This window comes from Phyllobates terribilis, unplaced genomic scaffold (assembly GCF_046119375.1).
Source record: "Phyllobates terribilis strain yellow unplaced genomic scaffold, ASM4611937v1 Scaffold_7__3_contigs__length_470593459, whole genome shotgun sequence".
Taxonomy (NCBI): Eukaryota; Metazoa; Chordata; class Amphibia; order Anura; family Dendrobatidae; genus Phyllobates; species Phyllobates terribilis.
Genome location: NW_027362767.1, coordinates 274,357,500 through 274,375,897, shown reverse-complemented (window position 1 = coordinate 274,375,897; position 18,398 = coordinate 274,357,500). Strand labels below are relative to the sequence as shown.

The following is an 18,398-nucleotide window of genomic DNA, read 5'->3' as shown; positions in this document are numbered from 1 at the left end:
TCCAGAGAGAGGTCAGAGACCAGAGGGGGAGAAGTCCAGAGAGAGGTCAGAGACCAGAGGGGGAGAAGTCCAGAGAGAGGTCAGAGACCAGAGGGGGAGAAGTCCAGAGAGAGGTCAGAGACCAGAGGGGGAGAAGTCCAGAGAGAGGTCAGAGACCAGAGGGGGAGAAGTCCAGAGAGAGGTCAGAGACCAGAGGGGGAGAAGTCCAGAGAGAGGTCAGAGACCAGAGGGGGAGAAGTCCAGAGAGAGGTCAGAGACCAGAGGGGGAGAAGTCCAGAGAGAGGTCAGAGACCAGAGGGGGAGAAGTCCAGAGAGAGGTCAGAGACCAGAGGGGGAGAAGTCCAGAGAGAGGTCAGAGACCAGAGGGGGAGAAGTCCAGAGGGTGGGGAGATGGAGACCAGAGTGTAGTCCAGGGGGCGAGGTGGACAGAGGAGTTTAAGTACTACCCTAAAAGAGGAATGCTCATTTTTACATCCTCCTGCTCCTCAGGCTGTAAGAAACAATGAGCATCCTGATATTATGCCCACGTGTCCAGATTACATGAGGACAAATGATCTTGTTACAGCTGCAGAGACGTCACATACAAAGCTTTTCTATCTATTACGACGTAATCTTGCAGGGTACAGTGACTACTTACAATCTCGTTCTTGGTGGTCATCTCGCGCTCCATCTCCTGGTAGCTCTTCTTCTGCTGCTGCGCCTCCTGCCGCAGAGAAGTGTTCAGCTGGTCCTGGTTGTGGAGCTCGCTGACGACCTTCATCTTTTGGCTCTGCAGCTCCTCAATCTCCTTCATCCTCTTTTCCAAATCCCTCTCAAGCTTCTCCACCTCCTCTAAAAGAAGAGTTCAGTATCATCAAATAGACTATTCCTCTGTCCTTTCACAGGCATCAGATGACTTCTCCCCCTGAGAAAGGGGCGACAACACCAAACCTATAAGTGTCTGCGGACCCCGGGAACATAAACCTTTTGCTGGAGACATTTTGGACTGTTCAGAATTAGAAAAGCATGGCTGCCTTCATCCAAAACCAGTGTCAGCTCTGTCCATGGTCTGTGTAGGATAATGCAGCTTTTCTCCATCAAAGGCAACATGGCGTTAGCTGCAATCCCACATACAACCCATGTAGAGGAGTGGCGCTGCTTTTAGCAATAAGCAGCCATGTTTTTGTTGGATCCCGCAGTGCTGCAGTGATCATAGACACAGGATGCACAAAAGATATGGAATGAACACGTGTCAGACTCTTACCTAGGTTGAACCGGTCATGTGCCTCCTGTCTCTCTTGGATTGTTATCATCTGTCCATCCAATGAATTCAAAGAGCGCAGATGGAAGATGACGTAGGGCCGGTAATGGGGGAGATTGGCCACCGGGTTATCAGCCAAGACCAGGGAAGTCAAGTCCTTCAATGGCTTCAGTCGGGAAACATCCTGCAGCTACAGATGGAGATGATCACCCGTAGGTACGCAGTCAGCGGACATCCTGGTAGCACCGACATGTCTACTTACTGAGGAAATGATATTCTGCTTCATGTTCAGGGTCCGCAGAGCTTTCATCTTCTTCCCCATCCAGGCAGGGATGTGCTCGATCTCATTAATGGACAGGTTCAGCTTCTGGAGATTCTGCATGTGCTCCACACCTTCAATCTTTCTGCAAAATAAAAAAGGTCAGATGTTGAACTGGACATGGTGTGGCATGAGGGACTTGTGACAAGTCACATGTTCTCTGAACCGGGTTGGGCAGTGTGACCCCCGCTTTCAGATGACATTATGGGGAGATGTACAGAAAGAGAGCCCAGAGTAGAACAACACTCCCCCGGGGAAGATGAAGACGACAACAACGCAGAGGAGCGGTGACACGTGAGAAGCAGCAGTTATATCACATGCACATTATATATATTACACACACACACACACACACACACACACACACACACACACACACTGTGTGCAGAATTATTAGGCAAGTTGTATTTTAGAGGATTATTTTTATTATTGATCAACAACTATGTTCTCAATCAACCCAAAAGACTCATAAATATCCAAGCTTAATATTTTTGGAAGTTGGAGTGGTTTTTTTTTTAGATTTGACTATCTTAGGAGGATATCTGTTTGTGCAGTTAACTATTACTGTGCAGAATTATTAGGCAACTTAATAAAAACCAAATATTATTCCATCTCACTTGTTTATTTTCACCAGGTAAACCAATATCAGTGCACAAAATTTAGAAATAAACATTTCTGACATGCAAAAACAAAAACCCCCCAAAATTAGTGATCAATATAGCCACCTTTCTTTATGATGACACTCAACAGCCTTCCATCCATAGATTCTGACAGTTGCTTGATCTGTTTTCGATCAACATTGCGTGCAGCAGTCACCACAGCCTCCCAGACACTGCTCCCAGAGGTGTATGGTTTTCCCTCCCTGTAGATCTCACATTTTATGATGGACCACAGGTTCTCTATGGGGTTCAGATCAGGTGCACAAGGGGGCCATGTCATTATTTTTTCTTCTTTTAGACCTTTACTGGCCAGCCACGCTGTGGAGTAGTTGGATGCATGTGATGAAGCATTGTCCTGCATGAAAGAGATTAGTTACTTACCGATAACGGGATTTCTCGGAGACCATGACAGCACCATGAGAGAGGGAATCCGCCCACCAAGGACAGGAAACCTACAGGCTTAAAAGGGGACGGCCCTCCCTCTCGCCTCAGTTTGGATTACAGAGCATTGAGAGGACCGCCCGGTTAGTAGACATAGCAACATAATCATGAAACAAACAGTATATACATTTTCTTACAACACCAATGTGTGAGAATAAAGAATGAAAACAGGTAAGAAGTGCTCCCAAAAAGGGGTGAAGGGAGGGAATATAAGGGTGCTGTCATGGTCTCCGAGAAATCCTGTTACCGGTAAGTAACTAATCTCTTTATCGGTCGACCATGACAGCACCACGAGAGAATTGCAGAGATGAAGATTCTAGGGAGGGACCACTGCTTGGAGCACCCTTCTCCCAAATGTGGTCAGACGAAGCACCCAGATCTAGTCTATAGTGCTTATAGAAGGTAGATGGAGAAGACCAGGTAGCTGCCTTACATATATCCTCCATCGAGACACCAGACCTCTCTGCCCATGAGGTTGCCACCGCCCAGGTAGAGTGAGCTTTCAGGCCACGCGGTGCTTCTTCTCCGCTGGATACATAGGATAGCGTAATGGCCTCCCTAATCCATCTAGCTATGGTGGATCTAGAGACCTTAAGCCCCTTCCTAACCCCCTGATAGGAGACAAACAGGGAACTCTCTCTCCTAAAGGGCTGAGTGACAGCAAGGTACCTAACCACACACCTTCTCATATCTAAAGCATGGAAATCTGCTTCTATCTGATTACTAGGGTTCGGACAAAAAGAGGGTAATATTACTTCCTGAAGTCTATGAAACCGGGAAGCTACCTTAGGCAAGTATGCTGGATCTGCTCTAAGAATTATTCTGTCGTCCAGAACCTGGGTGAAGGGAGGGCCAGAGGACAGAGCCTGAATATCACCAATCCTCCTAGCAGATGTTAGGGCTACAAGAAGCGCTGTTTTGAGGGTAATAGATCTCAGGGATACAGAATCTATTGGTTCAAAGGGTGCCCCAGCTAACGCTTTCAGAACCAGGTTTAGGTCCCATGGAACGACATTAGTTTTGGTAACCAGCCTGGACCTACCTACTGCTTTTATAAAGCGGGAAATCCAATAGTTTTCTGCGAGGACACAGTTATAGAGGGCACCTAGTGCCGACACTTGGACCTTCAAGGTGCTCGTTGCTAACCCCAGCTCGAAGCCCCTTTGTAGGAACTCTAAAATCTTCCCAATTGGCGCTCCCTTATCCACTGAAGATTTAGAAAAAGATAGAAACTTGTTCCAAACTTTTGCATAAATTTTGGTAGTGACAGGCTTTCTACTACGTAATAAAGTAGATACTAGACTCTGGGAAAAACCTTTTAGTTCTAGCAGGGACCTCAGCACACTATTTATTTATTTATTTTTTTTGAATTTCGCACTCTTTTGCACATGATCGCCGAGTCGCGGTGACGTCATCGGGCCGCGACTTACCGAAACCCGGAAGTACGCGCCGCGCGAGGACGCATGCTGTCAGCGCTTCCACAGGTAAGCCGCGCTTTCGCGATGCACCGCGCTGCGTTCACCCAGGGCAGGGCGAGGGGACACAATCACCTTGGCCCTCGTCCCCCCTCCCCATACTTACGGAGGGTGATGGTGGGCTGTCACCCCCACTTGGAATGCAGACCCCACCGCACTTTTGGGGCTCAGCCAGGGCCTACACTCCCATGGGAGGCACACCTGGCTGAGGCAGAAAAAAGGGGATGCCACCCCAGACAGGGGCGCAGCCCCACTGCAACCAAAAAAAAAAGAGAGAACCCCCAGTGCCTCCGGATGCTGTGCCTCTCCCATATAGGGGCGCACGAGCATCAGCCAACGCTGGAGCTGCCGCCGTCTCCAGACAGGGGCGCAGGATCACAGCCGTCGCCATCCATGTTTTACGCCTGCGACCGGCTTCCTCCATCAAGGACAGGAAACCAAACTGAGGCGAGAGGGAGGGCCGCCCCCTTTTAAGCCTGTAGGTTTCCTGTCCTTGGTGGGCGGATTCCCTCTCTCGTGGTGCTGTCATGGTCGACCGATAAAATCATGTTTTTCTTGAACAATACCGACTGCTTGAAGAAGTTGTCTTCCAGAAACTGGCAGTAGGTCTGGGAGTTGAGCTTCCCTCCATCCTCAACCCGAAAAGGTCCCACAAGTTCATCTTTGATGATACCAGCCCATACCAGTACCCCACCTCCACCTTGCTGGCGTCTGAGTCGCAGTGGAGCTCTCTGCCCTTTACTGATCCAGCCTCTGGCCCATCCATCTGGCCCATCAAGAGTCACTCTCATTTCGTCAGTCCATAAAACCTTTGAAAAATCAGTCTTAGATATTTCTTGGCCCATTCTCGACGTTTTATCTTATGTTTCTTGTTCAAAGGTGGTTGTTTTTCAGCCTTCCTTACCTTGGCCATGTCCCTGAGTATCGCACATCTTGTGCTTTTTGATGCTCCAGTAACGTTGGAGCTCTGAAATATGGCAAAACTGGAGGCGAATGGCATCTTGGCAGCTTCACGCTTGATTTTCCTCAATTCATGGGCAGTTATTTTGCGCCTTTTTTGGCCAACACGCTTCTTGCGACCCTGTTGGCTATTTGCCATGAAACGCTTGATTGTTCGGTGATCAAGCTTCAAAAGTTTGGAAATTTCAAGACTGCTGCATCCCTCTGCAAGACATCTCACAATTTTGTACTTTTCAGAGCCCGTCAAATGTCTCTTCTGACCCATTTTGCCAAAGGAAAGGAAGTTGCCTAATAATTAAGCACACCTTATATAGGGTGTTGATATCATTAGACAACACCCCTCCTCATTACAGAGATGCACATCACCAGATTTACTTAATTGGTAGTTGGCTCTCAAGCCTATGCAGCTTGGAGTAGGACAACATGTATAAAAAATATCATGTGAGCAAAATACGCATTTGCTTAATAATTCTGCACACAGTGCATATATATATATATATATATATATATATATATATATATATATATATATATATATATATATATATATATATATATATATATATATATACATATATATACACACACAAGGACTGCAGTGAGAGGAACCATTAGGCTTGTAGGCGTCATATTTTGCTACCTAAAACACCCGCAAGAAAGTAGTTAATGGCAACATCAGGAAGACAGGACTTTCAGCAGGGCACCAGTTGATGGTGGCTGTACCTTTAAACGGGGAGGGGGGGGGGGGGGACACGACCGTGTCTGCTCTTTACCTGATTCGGTTGTGAGCCAGGTTCAGTTCCCGCAGTCGTGTCTGCCGCTCCAGCTTCTCGATCTTCTCGATGAGATTATGGCTGAGGTTCAGCACTTCCAGCTGCTCACATTTCTCTAGATTCTCTATAAACTGTGCAGCAGACGTACAGTCAGTCCCCATAAGCCTGCACTGGGGCGGAGTACATTAACTCCTCATCCTCTACAGTTACATTACAACTCACCTTAAACTTTTTGCCTCCATCCTTAGAAAGAGAAAGGTTCAGTGAGCTCACAAACGCCAGGTTCTCTTGCTTGGATAATCTCTGGATGAGCGTCTGAGTGATATAACGCACTCCGGGATCATTACCTAATAATCAGGAGGTGGAGGAGATGCTTCAATCGTTATTTACTCTGGTGGGAAATTAGCAGCGCACGACATGCTGTGCTCCAACATGTCTACTGTATGGAGTTTTATCAAGGATAATTTGTTTCGAATGGTGAATCTATGGCGATTACCGTTCGATCTACTGGATGGCGCCACCCCAGCCTCACCCCCACCGCAGAGGCCACAGCCAAAAGCCCCCCCACCCCGCCGCAGAGGCCACAGTCAGCAGCCCCACACTGTGAATACATGCTTGCTCCCCACCTTCTTGTATTTCATACTCTGAGATGTCACTGTATTCTGTTGTATCAAGGTTACGGCTGGAGATTCCCCTCTGAGGCTTTGTGGAGGTCAAAGATCTCATTTTTGGATTTGAAAGTGCAGATTGCAGACTTCTGGAGCTTTTCTTCATTATATGAGGCTTTTCCACCTGCAACGGAGAATGACAGATACATGACCATCAATATCAAAGGTCTATATGCCACCGGCATTATCTCAGTGCTGTACTGCACATAACACAGACTAGAATATAGAGGTGCGGGTCAGATCCAAGAATCCTGATCGTAGGAGCTTACATTCTACACAGCAGCAGTAGAGGGAGGAGTGCGCAGAGGCGAGAAAACTTTTTTAGAGCCACTTCCTTCCTCTTCTCTAGATGTTGCTGGCAGATGAGCTGATTCCTCCCCCTCCATCATATACACATAATGCAGACCAAGGCTTTATAATAGCCAGGAAGTGTCAGGCTATAATAGGACAGCACACTAGAATATATCGGAATGATTGCAGACCGGCAAGAGGCAACCAGATATAACCACAGCATAAGCAGCTGCAGTCTGGGGTCAGTCAGGGCAGGATCATCCATTGACGCCTCCATCTGATGTGTCACATGTACAATGTGTGCGGTATCGATGTGTCCAGCCATGGCCAAATGTTTAATCTGACAAGTTTTGGTTTTCACATTTTCCCTCTTCAGTGTTTGCACTCTATTAGTCAGCTGTTTCTATGGTAACTGATGTACAGTTATAAACATTCTATACGTTGTTACACTTTTATTGATAGAAGTTTCTGTAAAGTCACAGTATTTCCAGCGCTGCCCCTTATTCTCCAGACTTCTGCCCTTTGCCCCAAGCAAGAGCAGCAGGTGCCCGGGAAGATATTCTGCAGCACGCACGGAGACCACTGCCTGGCAGCAACCTGACCTGCTCTGCACTGGGGATCACACTACGGCCCCTCTTATGACCGTTAGCCCTCTGCTCTTCCTTATCTCTGCTCTCTATTTCCTCTTGACACTCTCTACTATCTCTTCTCTTTCTTGATCTGTCGGCCTGCGCCTGCAGGGCGATCTGTCGGCCCCTGCTTGTTCTCTGGATGTGTGAGTGGGGTCACCCATTACATACTGTGTATCTGACCCCATCGTGTGTGATACACTCCACTGAGCCCAATATCTAATCCCATCATGTGATACACTATATTGAGCCCAGTATCTAAACCCAGCATGTTACTCTAAGCATATCTAATCACAGCCAGTGATACACTTCACGCATCTAACCCCAGCTTATGATACAGCCAACAGCACCAACTAACCGTATCGGTGCTGCCAGCCGTACTCGGTGACGCTGTCTACTTGTCAGTATCACTTTACAGTCACCAACAAAATGGCTCTGCACTGTGATCATAAACTTCATCCTTTTGCAAACACCCAGAAGGGGGAGGGGAAGAGTGATGTCACATGTGAGCAGACCCCGCCCACATTTACTGCAGTTGTAATGTGAGTTATGACTACACTAGGTTTTCATGGCAAATTTCAGCAGCTGCTCCCTTAGTGTTGAAGTTGGAAAATATCAAACCTTTGAAAATTATTTTTCATATTTTACTTCAATAAAAACAAATATTTAAAGAAAAAAATAATTCAAAAACATTAATACTTTATATTTTTTCAATTATTGAATTTTTTTTATGGCACCTTCCCTTCAAACCAGAAAAGTAGGCCGTGTTTATTAATAAAAAAATGTAAAAAAAAAATACAAAATGGGAACAAAACAATATGGTATATACAATTACATAAAATAAAAAAGTTTACAAAAGAAAATTACTAAACCTGATTTCACGGAAATGGCTCAGAGCTTAGCGGAAGGAGGTACTCCTTAGGAAAACGGACAGAACAGCAAGCTGTAACTTCCAGGACTGGCAAAAATACAAAAACCCAAATTCTGTTCCTTATTAGATCACGGTCACGCCCTCATACCTCCCCTTGGTGAACTCACATGGGGGCTTGTTGTGGGATGTGCTAGGTTTTTGAGCAGTTTATGAGATCCCCAACTTTCAGGAAATCTTTGCCCCTGGAGGTCACAGGTCGTCATGCTTCCTATTGCGATTATAGAGATGAAACATGGCATGGATAACATCATCCAGCTAATATTAAGTTGGAGGGGTTAAAATGGCCTTACAGTGACGAGAGTTGCAATATGTCCATCCCTTCGCTACAATGCCGAAACTATATCTCCCATAAATAATGGATTGATGCAAACCCCAATCTGGTCACTGCAGGCGGTCCCTACTTCAATAGAGGTTGAAGAGCCAGCTCTCTCATTTCCCCTGTTATAATTAGTTTCTCTTCCCCAGCTATAATTAATCTCATATGTTCTATGTGAGGGTGATATGTCATCTCTCCAAAGAGATGACAGACATACATACATACATACATACATACATACATACATATGTGTGTAGCACCCCGAGGGCTCGGCTGCTACAGGGGTATTGCACCTCAAACCAGAGGTGTGATATTCCACTCCCGGGTAAGGATGGAGTGTGGACTAGGGCTCAGTAAGCTGCATGCACCACACACACCCCATTTCCGAGGAACAGCTCAACGGTGCTCCCACTAGACAGAAATGCAGGCACGACAGCATCTGTTCCTGGCTGGAGTGGGGAGGGGGTGGAAAACCCAGTGGTGTAGGAGCAGATAGGGGTGGGTTTCTGGGCATAGGTAGGAGCCCATTGGTTGCTAGTCACCTGGGCTCGGGTGTCAGAAGGAGGTATATAAGGTGGGCACCATCTTAGAGTCAGTGTGTGAAGAGTGAGAGGAGAAGACGGGAAGCAGAGCCCCTGCATGGGCCCTGCTCTGCAGGCAGGCCTTGTCAGGAGGCTGGAGCCTGAGAGAGAGAGAGAGAAGGAGGAACAGAAAGGAAAGTAGGAAAGGAACTGGAACAGAGGAGAAAGGAAGCAAGGAACACAGAGAAAGGCCCAGAGACACGAAGGCAGAAGGAACCCCATATGCCCAGGAGTTGCAGGGTGAAGGGTTGGCAGAGCAGGGTACCGGAACCCGAATTGGTGGAGGCGACTAATCCTCAGCCAAAACCGGAGGTTGTGACCACATCTTGGTGCGACCCCTCACTACATCCACCAGAAAGGCATACCGTATAGGGTCAGGGAAACCGGAGAGGTTTCGCCAACAGAAGGCCCGAGGAAGCTGGACAAAGGTGGGTCCCTGGTGGGGACGGCCAGTAGAAAGGAAGAGAGGGGAGCTCTGAACCACACTCTGGAATTGCCTGGGAGTTGACCGAGTCCCTTGCCTGGTGAACGCAGCACGGCTCAGGCGGTCCCTCATGTGCACAAGTGACCAGAATAACAACCGTGAGTAAAGCTTTGAAAACTGCAACTGCACGTCTCTGTGATTCCTCGCCGCACCAGCACCATAAGTACTGGGACGCTCACACCATCATCCACATTAGCTGCCCTGAGGCAATACTTCCCCCGTGGGGAGTCATCCCATACTCAGCTGCGCAAACAACATCAGCCTCAGCGGTCTGCAGCGCAGCGGCGGTCCCCACTGACCGCAATCCACGGGTGGCGTAGTCGGACACTTATTACAATACAAATAGACTGCCACTGGTTTGACCACCCTGGGCACGGACCGGGCCACCGCCACACGGAGACTACAACCCCCAGCATTCTACAACAGGCCCGGTTCCGGGTTCCCCTGCACAGCACAGGCCCAGGGGGCGCGTCATATATATCACACATATCCCTGGTATGACATGCTCACTACTCCCCTATGCCGCCTTCTCCTGCACCAGGAGTCTCCTTGGCCCTCTCCCCGCTCCTCTCCTGTGCTATAGCCTCACCTAGTCGCCTCTCGTTTCCTCTCCCCGCGCTCCTCTCCTGTGCTATAGCCTCACCTGCTCTCCTGTTTCCTCTCCCCGCGCTCCTCTCCTGTGCTATAGCCTCACCTGCTCTCCTGTTTCCTCTCCCCGCTCCTCTCCTGTGCTATAGCCTCACCTCCTCGCCTCTCGTTTCCTCTCCCCGCTCCTCTCCTGTGCTATAGCCTCACCTCCTCGCCTCTCGTTTCCTCTCCCCGCTCCTCTCCTGTGCTATAGCCTCACCTCCTCGCCTCTCGTTTCCTCTCCCCGCTCCTCTCCTGTGCTATAGCCTCACCTCCTCGCCTCTCGTTTCCTCTCCCCGCTCCTCTCCTGTGCTATAGCCTCACCTCCTCGCCTCTCGTTTCCTCTCCCCGCTCCTCTCCTGTGCTATAGCCTCACCTACTCTCCTGTTTCCTCTCCCCGCTCCTCTCCTGTGCTATAGCCTCACCTACTCTCCTGTTTCCTCTCCCCGCTCCTCTCCTGTGCTATAGCCTCACCTACTCTCCTGTTTCCTCTCCCCGCTCCTCTCCTGTGCTATAGCCTCACCTACTCTCCTGTTTCCTCTCCCCGCTCCTCTCCTGTGCTATAGCCTCACCTACTCTCCTGTTTCCTCTCCCCGCTCCTCTCCTGTGCTATAGCCTCACCTACTCTCCTGTTTCCTCTCCCCGCTCCTCTCCTGTGCTATAGCCTCACCTACTCTCCTGTTTCCTCTCCCCGCTCCTCTCCTGTGCTATAGCCTCACCTACTCTCCTGTTTCCTCTCCCCGCTCCTCTCCTGTGCTATAGCCTCACCTACTCTCCTGTTTCCTCTCCCCGCTCCTCTCCTGTGCTATAGCCTCACCTACTCTCCTGTTTCCTCTCCCCGCTCCTCTCCTGTGCTATAGCCTCACCTACTCTCCTGTTTCCTCTCCCCGCTCCTCTCCTGTGCTATAGCCTCACCTACTCTCCTGTTTCCTCTCCCCGCTCCTCTCCTGTGCTATAGCCTCACCTACTCTCCTGTTTCCTCTCCCCGCTCCTCTCCTGTGCTATAGCCTCACCTACTCTCCTGTTTCCTCTCCCCGCTCCTCTCCTGTGCTATAGCCTCACCTACTCTCCTGTTTCCTCTCCCCGCTCCTCTCCTGTGCTATAGCCTCACCTACTCTCCTGTTTCCTCTCCCCGCTCCTCTCCTGTGCTATAGCCTCACCTACTCTCCTGTTTCCTCTCCCCGCTCCTCTCCTGTGCTATAGCCTCACCTACTCTCCTGTTTCCTCTCCCCGCTCCTCTCCTGTGCTATAGCCTCACCTACTCTCCTGTTTCCTCTCCCCGCTCCTCTCCTGTGCTATAGCCTCACCTACTCTCCTGTTTCCTCTCCCCGCTCCTCTCCTGTGCTATAGCCTCACCTACTCTCCTGTTTCCTTTCCCCGCTCCTCTCCTGTGCTATAGCCTCACCTACTCTCCTGTTTCCTCTCCCCGCTCCTCTCCTGTGCTATAGCCTCACCTACTCTCCTGTTTCCTCTCCCCGCTCCTCTCCTGTGCTATAGCCTCACCTACTCTCCTGTTTCCTTTCCCCGCTCCTCTCCTGTGCTATAGCCTCACCTACTCTCCTGTTTCCTCTCCCCGCTCCTCTCCTGTGCTATAGCCTCACCTACTCTCCTGTGCTATAGCCTCACCTACTCTCCTGTTTCCTCTCCCCCGCCACCCTCTGTGCTATATCCTCTCCTCCCCTCCGCTGCCTTCTGCCTCTCTTAGTCTTCTCTGCTGCTCTCGGAGTCTCCTCACCTCCTGGCTGCTGCCGCTGTTGTTGTTGGGGTCGCCGTTGTCATGGTAACACTGCGCCGTCTTCGTCTTTTCCCGCCGCAGGCTCGTCCTCCAGTGATACTCCGCACTGCGGTCGGGCCGGCGGCCCCGGGAGATGGAGGCGGAGGTGAGCAGTGAGGTGTACAGCTATAATGGTGCCGTCATCTAGAAGACCGGCCGTCACCTGCAACTGTGCGCCGCCATCTTACCGGAGGCGTCAACTGACATGGGCAGCCAAAGCCGCGCCTGATCCGGGGAGGGCCCGCCTGTCAGCGGAGGCGGAGCCGGGGGTGTGCGCACCGTGTGCCGGTTGGTATATGGTAGAGCAGCGCGTGCTATAGTCTCACCCGTGTGTTATACACAGCGCAGCCAATCACAACTTCGCTTTCATTTCATTCATGTACACTGATCTGTGGGCAAAGTGAGAGCTGAGCACTGATTGGATGTTCTGTGCCACAAGATCACGTGGACTGTCTCCCATAGCAACCGACACGCGTTGCCTTCCGTTTGCGGCCAATCATAGCTGTGCTTTCAGTTTACCTCAGCAGCTCAGCCCTAGGCTATGTGCCCACGATGCAGAAATGCTGCAGATTTTTTCCGCTTCTCCCTGGCAGGAAAAATGTATGCGCATTGTACATGCGTTTTTCCTGCCAGGTAGAAGCGCTTGGAAAGTGCTTGATATATAACCCGCATGCAGAAATGCATGCAAAAACGCTTGACAAACCCTTCGGCTATGTGCCCACGTTGCGGACCTGAAGCATATTTTTTACGCTTCTCCCTGGCGGGAAAATCGCATGCGGATATTACATGCGGTTTTCCCGGCAGGTAGAAGCGTTTGTGAGGCGTCTTTGCATGCATTTCCGCATGCGGGTTATCAAGCACTTCTCCAAGCATCACTTGGAAAAGTGCTTGACAACTTGTTCAGAATGGTAAAAATTAAAAAAATAAACTTTATACTCACCTTCTGATGCATCCTCTGCCCCGTCCGGAGGCTTGAGCGGCTCACGCTGTTGTGTGCAGGACCTGCGGTGACGTCATTGAGTCATGTGGTGGGTCACATGACTCGATGACGTGGCAGGTCCTTCAGACAACAGCGCGACGGAGGGAAAACATCAGAAGATAAGTATAAACTTTATTTTATTCTTTTTTTTACAGGTTCTTTGGTACCCAGGTCTGGATGAGAGTCTCCTCTCATCCAGACTTGGGTACCATCCGCACATTGATTCCGCTGCGCTTCCGCAAAATTAATGAACATTCTGCAGATTTTTGACCGCAGCATATACACTGCGGAAAAATCCGCAGCATGGGCATTGACATTGTGGAATGCCATTGGGGACCATGGGGTGCGGATATACATGCGTTTTTCAAGTGTTTACGCTGCGGAAATTCCGCAGCATATACGCTTGAAAAACGCTACGTGGGCACACAGCCTTCAAAAATAAAGATTATACTTACCTTCTGATGGTCCCCGGCCTCCTCAGCGATGCGTCCGGTCTTTTGTATGGGACGCGGTGGTGTGATAGGACCTGCCATGATGTCATTTAGTCATGTGAGAGGTCACGCGACCGCTGGCGTCAGCGGTCCTGTGACCTGTCACATGACTAAATGACGTCATGGCAGGTCCTTTCACACCACCGCGACCCATACAAAAGACCGGACGCATCGCTGAGGAGGCCGGGAACCATCAGAAAGTAAGTATAATCTTTATTTTTTACCATTCTTATTCTTTTTTTTAACTATTACGTGGTCACACTATATATGCCGGTTGCATGGATTTATATAGTGTGACCAAGTGGTCAAGCACTTTCCAAGTGATGCTAAGGCTGTGTGCCCACGTAGCATTTTTCAAGCGTATATGCTGCGGAATTTCCGCAGCGTAAACGCTTGAAAAACGCATGTATATCCGCACCCCATGGTCCCCAATGGGATTCCGCAAGTTCTATGCACATGCTGCGGATTTTTCCGCAGCGTTTATGCCGCGTTCAAAAATCCGCAGCATGTCATTTAATTTTGCGTTTCCGCAAGCGGAATTGCCTTTGTCCAATGCATAAAAAACGCAAGGCAATTCCGCATGTGGAAAACGCGTGATAAACGCGCGAAAAATGCGCGATAAATGCGTGCGGAATTCCGCATGCGTTTTTCCGGGAGAGGACTTGCATTTATGCAGCAGAAATTTTCTGCTTCATAAATGCAACGTGGGCACATAGCCTAAGGCTATGTGCCCACGATGCAGAAATGAAGCAGAAAATTTCTGCAGCATTTCTGCATCTCCCTGGCAGAAAAAACGCATGCAGATTGTGCATGCGTTTTTCCTGCAGAATACATGCGGATCCACATGCAGATTGACAAGCGCTTTCCAGGCGATAGCATCACTTGGAAAGTGCTTGACAACTAGGTCACACTGTATAAATCCATGCAAACAGCATGGATTTATACAGTGTGAACCGTAAAAATTAAAACAAATAAAGCTATACTTACCCCCGATGTCCCGGCGTGGCTGCAGCGCTGCTTCCTGTCTGGTTCCCGGCTGCCGGCATATCGCGAGACTGAGCGGTGAAGGGCCTGCGGTCACATGACTGTGACGTCACCGCAGGTCCTTCAGCGATGCCGGCATTCAGAGAGAAGCCTTCGGAAAGGTGAGTATAAACTTTATTTGTTATTTTATTCTTTTTTTCACAGGTACAATGGTACCCAGGTCTGGATGAGAGTCTCCTCTCCTCCAGAACTGGGTACCATCCGCACATAGAGACGCATAGAAGCCGCTTGTAAAAATGTACAGTCGCGGTTTCTATGCGTCTCAATGCAAGTCAATGGCGGGAGTTCCGCTTCGTTTCCGCAAAATTAAATGACATGCTGCGGATTTTTGTGCGCAGCATAAGGCTGCGTGCCCACGTTGCGGATTACAAGCGTTTTTGCTGCGGATTTTCCGCAGCGGAAACGCTTGTAAAACGCTTGGTAATCCGCATCCCATGGTCCCCAATGAGAATCCGCAAGTTCTATGCCCATGCTGCGGATTTTTCCGCAGCGTTTATGCTGCGTTCAAAAATCCGCAGCATGTTCATTAATTTTGCGTTTCCGCATGCGGAATTGCCTTATTTAATGCATGAAAAAACGCAAGGCAACTCCGCATGTCGAAAACGCGCAATAAACGCTTGCGGAATTCCGCATGCGTTTTTCCGGGAGAGGACATGCGGAAATGAAGCAGAAATTTTCTGCTTCATTTCCGCAACGTGGGCACATAGCCTAAGGCTGCGTGCCCACGTTGCGGATTACAAGCGTTTTTGATGTGGAATTTCCGCAGTGGAAACGCTTGTAAAACGCTTGGTAATCCGCACCCCATGGTCCCCAATGGGATTCCGCAAGTTCTATGCACATGCTGCGGATTTTTCCGCAGCGTTTATGCTGCGTTCAAAAATCCGCAGCATGTCATTTAATTTTGCGTTTCCGCAAGCGGAATTGCCTTTGTCCAATGCATAAAAAACGCAAGGCAATTCCGCATGTGGAAAACGCGTGATAAACACGCGATAAACGCGTGCGGAATTCCGCATGCGTTTTTCCGGGAGAGGACTTGCATTTATGCAGCAGAAATTTTCTGCTTCATAAATGCAACGTGGGCACATAGCCTAAACGCTGCGGAAAAATCCGCAGCATGTGCATAGAACATGCGGAATCCCATTGAGGACCATGGGGTGCGGATTACCTAGCGTTTCACAAGCGTTTCCGCTGCGGAAATTCCGCAGCATAAACGCTTGAAAAATGCTACGTGGGCACTCAGCCTCAGGCTATGTGCCCACGTTGCATTTATGAAGCAGAAAATTTCTGCTGCATAAATGCAAGTCCTCTCCCGGAAAAACGCATGCGGAATTCCGCACGCGTTTATCGCGTGTTTATCACGCGTTTTCCACATGTGGAATTGCCTTGCGTTTTTTATGCATTGGACAAAGGCAATTCCGCTTGCGGAAACGCAAAATTAAATGACATGCTGCAGATTTTTGAACGCGGCATAAACGCTGCGGAAAAATCCGCAGCATGTGCATAGAACTTGCGGAATCCCATTGGGGACCATGGGGTGCGGATATACATGCGTTTTTCAAGCGTTTACGCTGCGGAAATTCCGCAGCATATACGCTTGAAAAATGCTACGTGGGCACACAACCTAACAGTTTCTATGGTACCCAGGTCCGGAGGAGAGTCTCCTCTTCATCCAGACCCGGCTACCATCCGCACATTGAATCGCTTAATATCCGCGTGTGCAAATGTGCTGACACGGATATTATGCATTTCAATGCAAGTCAATGGCGATAATTACGCTGCGTGTCCGCAAAATTAATGGACATGCTGCGTATTTTTCCGCAATGATAATTCGCAGCGGAAATTTCCACAGCATGTGCACAGCACATGCAGATTATCATTGGGGACCATGGGGCACGTATTACCAAGCATTTTTTAAGCGTTTTCGCTGCAGAAATTCAGCAACAAAAACGCTTGAAAAATGCATAGTGGGCACACAGCCTTAAGGCCTGGCAGTCTCCATCTCCGCGCTTTGCTGTGAAATCACATGCAACCACTCCTGGGACTTGTGTTCCTTCATCTCCTCAGGGCTGTAGCCCCGGGATGAGCTGTGGTTTTCAATGACACCATTTTATCATACAAGCTAAAATAACCAGGGAAACTTAAAAGTGCAGAGAAATAAAGGCGGCTCATCCATATTGTACGGTGGTAGCGGCCGATGCTGCGTTTTTCTGAAGCTGCCATGTTGGACGGCTGGTCCCGTTCTCTGCACGGGAGATGACCGCTGTTATTGACACTTCCGGTAAATCCCGAAGCATTTCTGCAGAGCTACAACCACTAATAAATCACATTTCTGCCATTTACGGTTTTAACTAATCAATTTCATTAATGTTAGATTTGGATGGATCAGACGTTTACAGACACAGCCCTGTATATAGTGTACAGACGCAGCGAAAACGCTTCTTTCTGTACGTTATTTCTTTAGTTTTACTTAATTTGTTCCTCCACAAAAATCGTTAACCTGTGAAACAGCGATGTATATACAGTGTACAGACCCCGTATACAGTGATAATTGTTATATACAGTGTACAGACCTCTGTATACAGTGTACAGACCCCGTATAAAGTGGTAAGTGGTGTATACAGTGTACAGACTACTTAATACAATGTACAGACCCATGTATACAATAAGTGGTGTATATAGCTTACAGACCCCGTATACAGTGATGTTGTGTATACAGTGTACAGACCTCCATATACAGTGATAAGTGATATATATAGTGTATAGACCCCCTTCTGTATACAGTACCAGACCCCGTATACAGTGATTAGTGGTATATACATTGTATAGACAACTCCATATACATTTTACAGACCTGTATACAGTGTACAGACCCCGTATACAGTCATAAGTGGTATATACAGTGTACAGACCCTGTATACAATCATAAGTGGTATATACAGTGTACAGACCCTGTATACCTTGATATGTGGTATATACAGTGTACAGACCCCCGTATACCTTGATATGTGGTATATATAGTATACAGACCCCGTATAAAGTTATAAGTGGTATATACAGGGTACAGACCCCGTATTCAGTAATAAGTCATATATACAGTGTACAGACCCTGTATATAGCCCCCTGTATACAGTGATTAGTGGCATATATATCGTGTACAGACCCCTTATACAGTGACTAGTGGTATATACAGTGCACAGACCCCGTATAAACTGATTAGTGCTATATACAGTGTACAGACCCCGTATAAACTGATTAGTGGTACAGGTGCATTTCACTAAGTTAGAATATCATCAAAAAGTTAATTTATTTCAGTTCTTCAAAAAAATAAGTGAAACTCCTATATTATATAGAGTCATTACAAACAGAGTGATCTATTTCAAGTGTTTATTTCTGTTAATGTTGATGATTATGGCTTACAGCCAATGAAAACACCTTTCATTATCTCAGTAAATTACAATAATTATCAAAAAACACCTGCAAAGGCTTCCTAAGTGTTTAAAAAGGTCCCTTAGTCTGTTTCAGTAGACTCCACAATCATGGGGAAGACTGCTGACTTGACAGATGTCCAGCAGGCAGTCACTGACACACTCCACAAGGTCCTAGAGTCTGGAGGAAGAGTGGAGAGGACACAATCCCAGCTGCTTGAGGTGTAGTGTGAAGTTTCCACAATCAGTGATGGTTTGGGGAGCCATGTCATCTGCTGGTGTAGGTCCACT

General features: G+C 48.4%; 1 protein-coding gene across 4 annotated transcripts in view; it reads right to left on the bottom strand.

Annotated features, from left to right (window-relative positions):
* CNTRL (centriolin) overlaps positions 1–18,398 on the bottom strand; it is a 103,009-nt gene that overhangs the window by 32,865 nt on the left and 51,746 nt on the right. For 2 of the 4 annotated variants that reach the window (XM_073640815.1, XM_073640816.1), the window contains exons 2-7: positions 6,494–6,659; positions 6,090–6,214; positions 5,868–5,998; positions 1,503–1,644; positions 1,244–1,430; positions 638–831 (exon numbers count right to left, since the gene is read on the bottom strand). In XM_073640815.1, coding sequence (XP_073496916.1) covers positions 638–831; positions 1,244–1,430; positions 1,503–1,644; positions 5,868–5,998; positions 6,090–6,214; positions 6,494–6,659 — 945 coding nt within the window. Of the gene's footprint in view, positions 1–637; positions 832–1,243; positions 1,431–1,502; positions 1,645–5,867; positions 5,999–6,089; positions 6,215–6,493; positions 6,660–12,129; positions 12,392–18,398 lie in introns of those variants that run through there. The other 2 variants (XM_073640817.1, XM_073640818.1) reach the window with 2 other exon arrangements.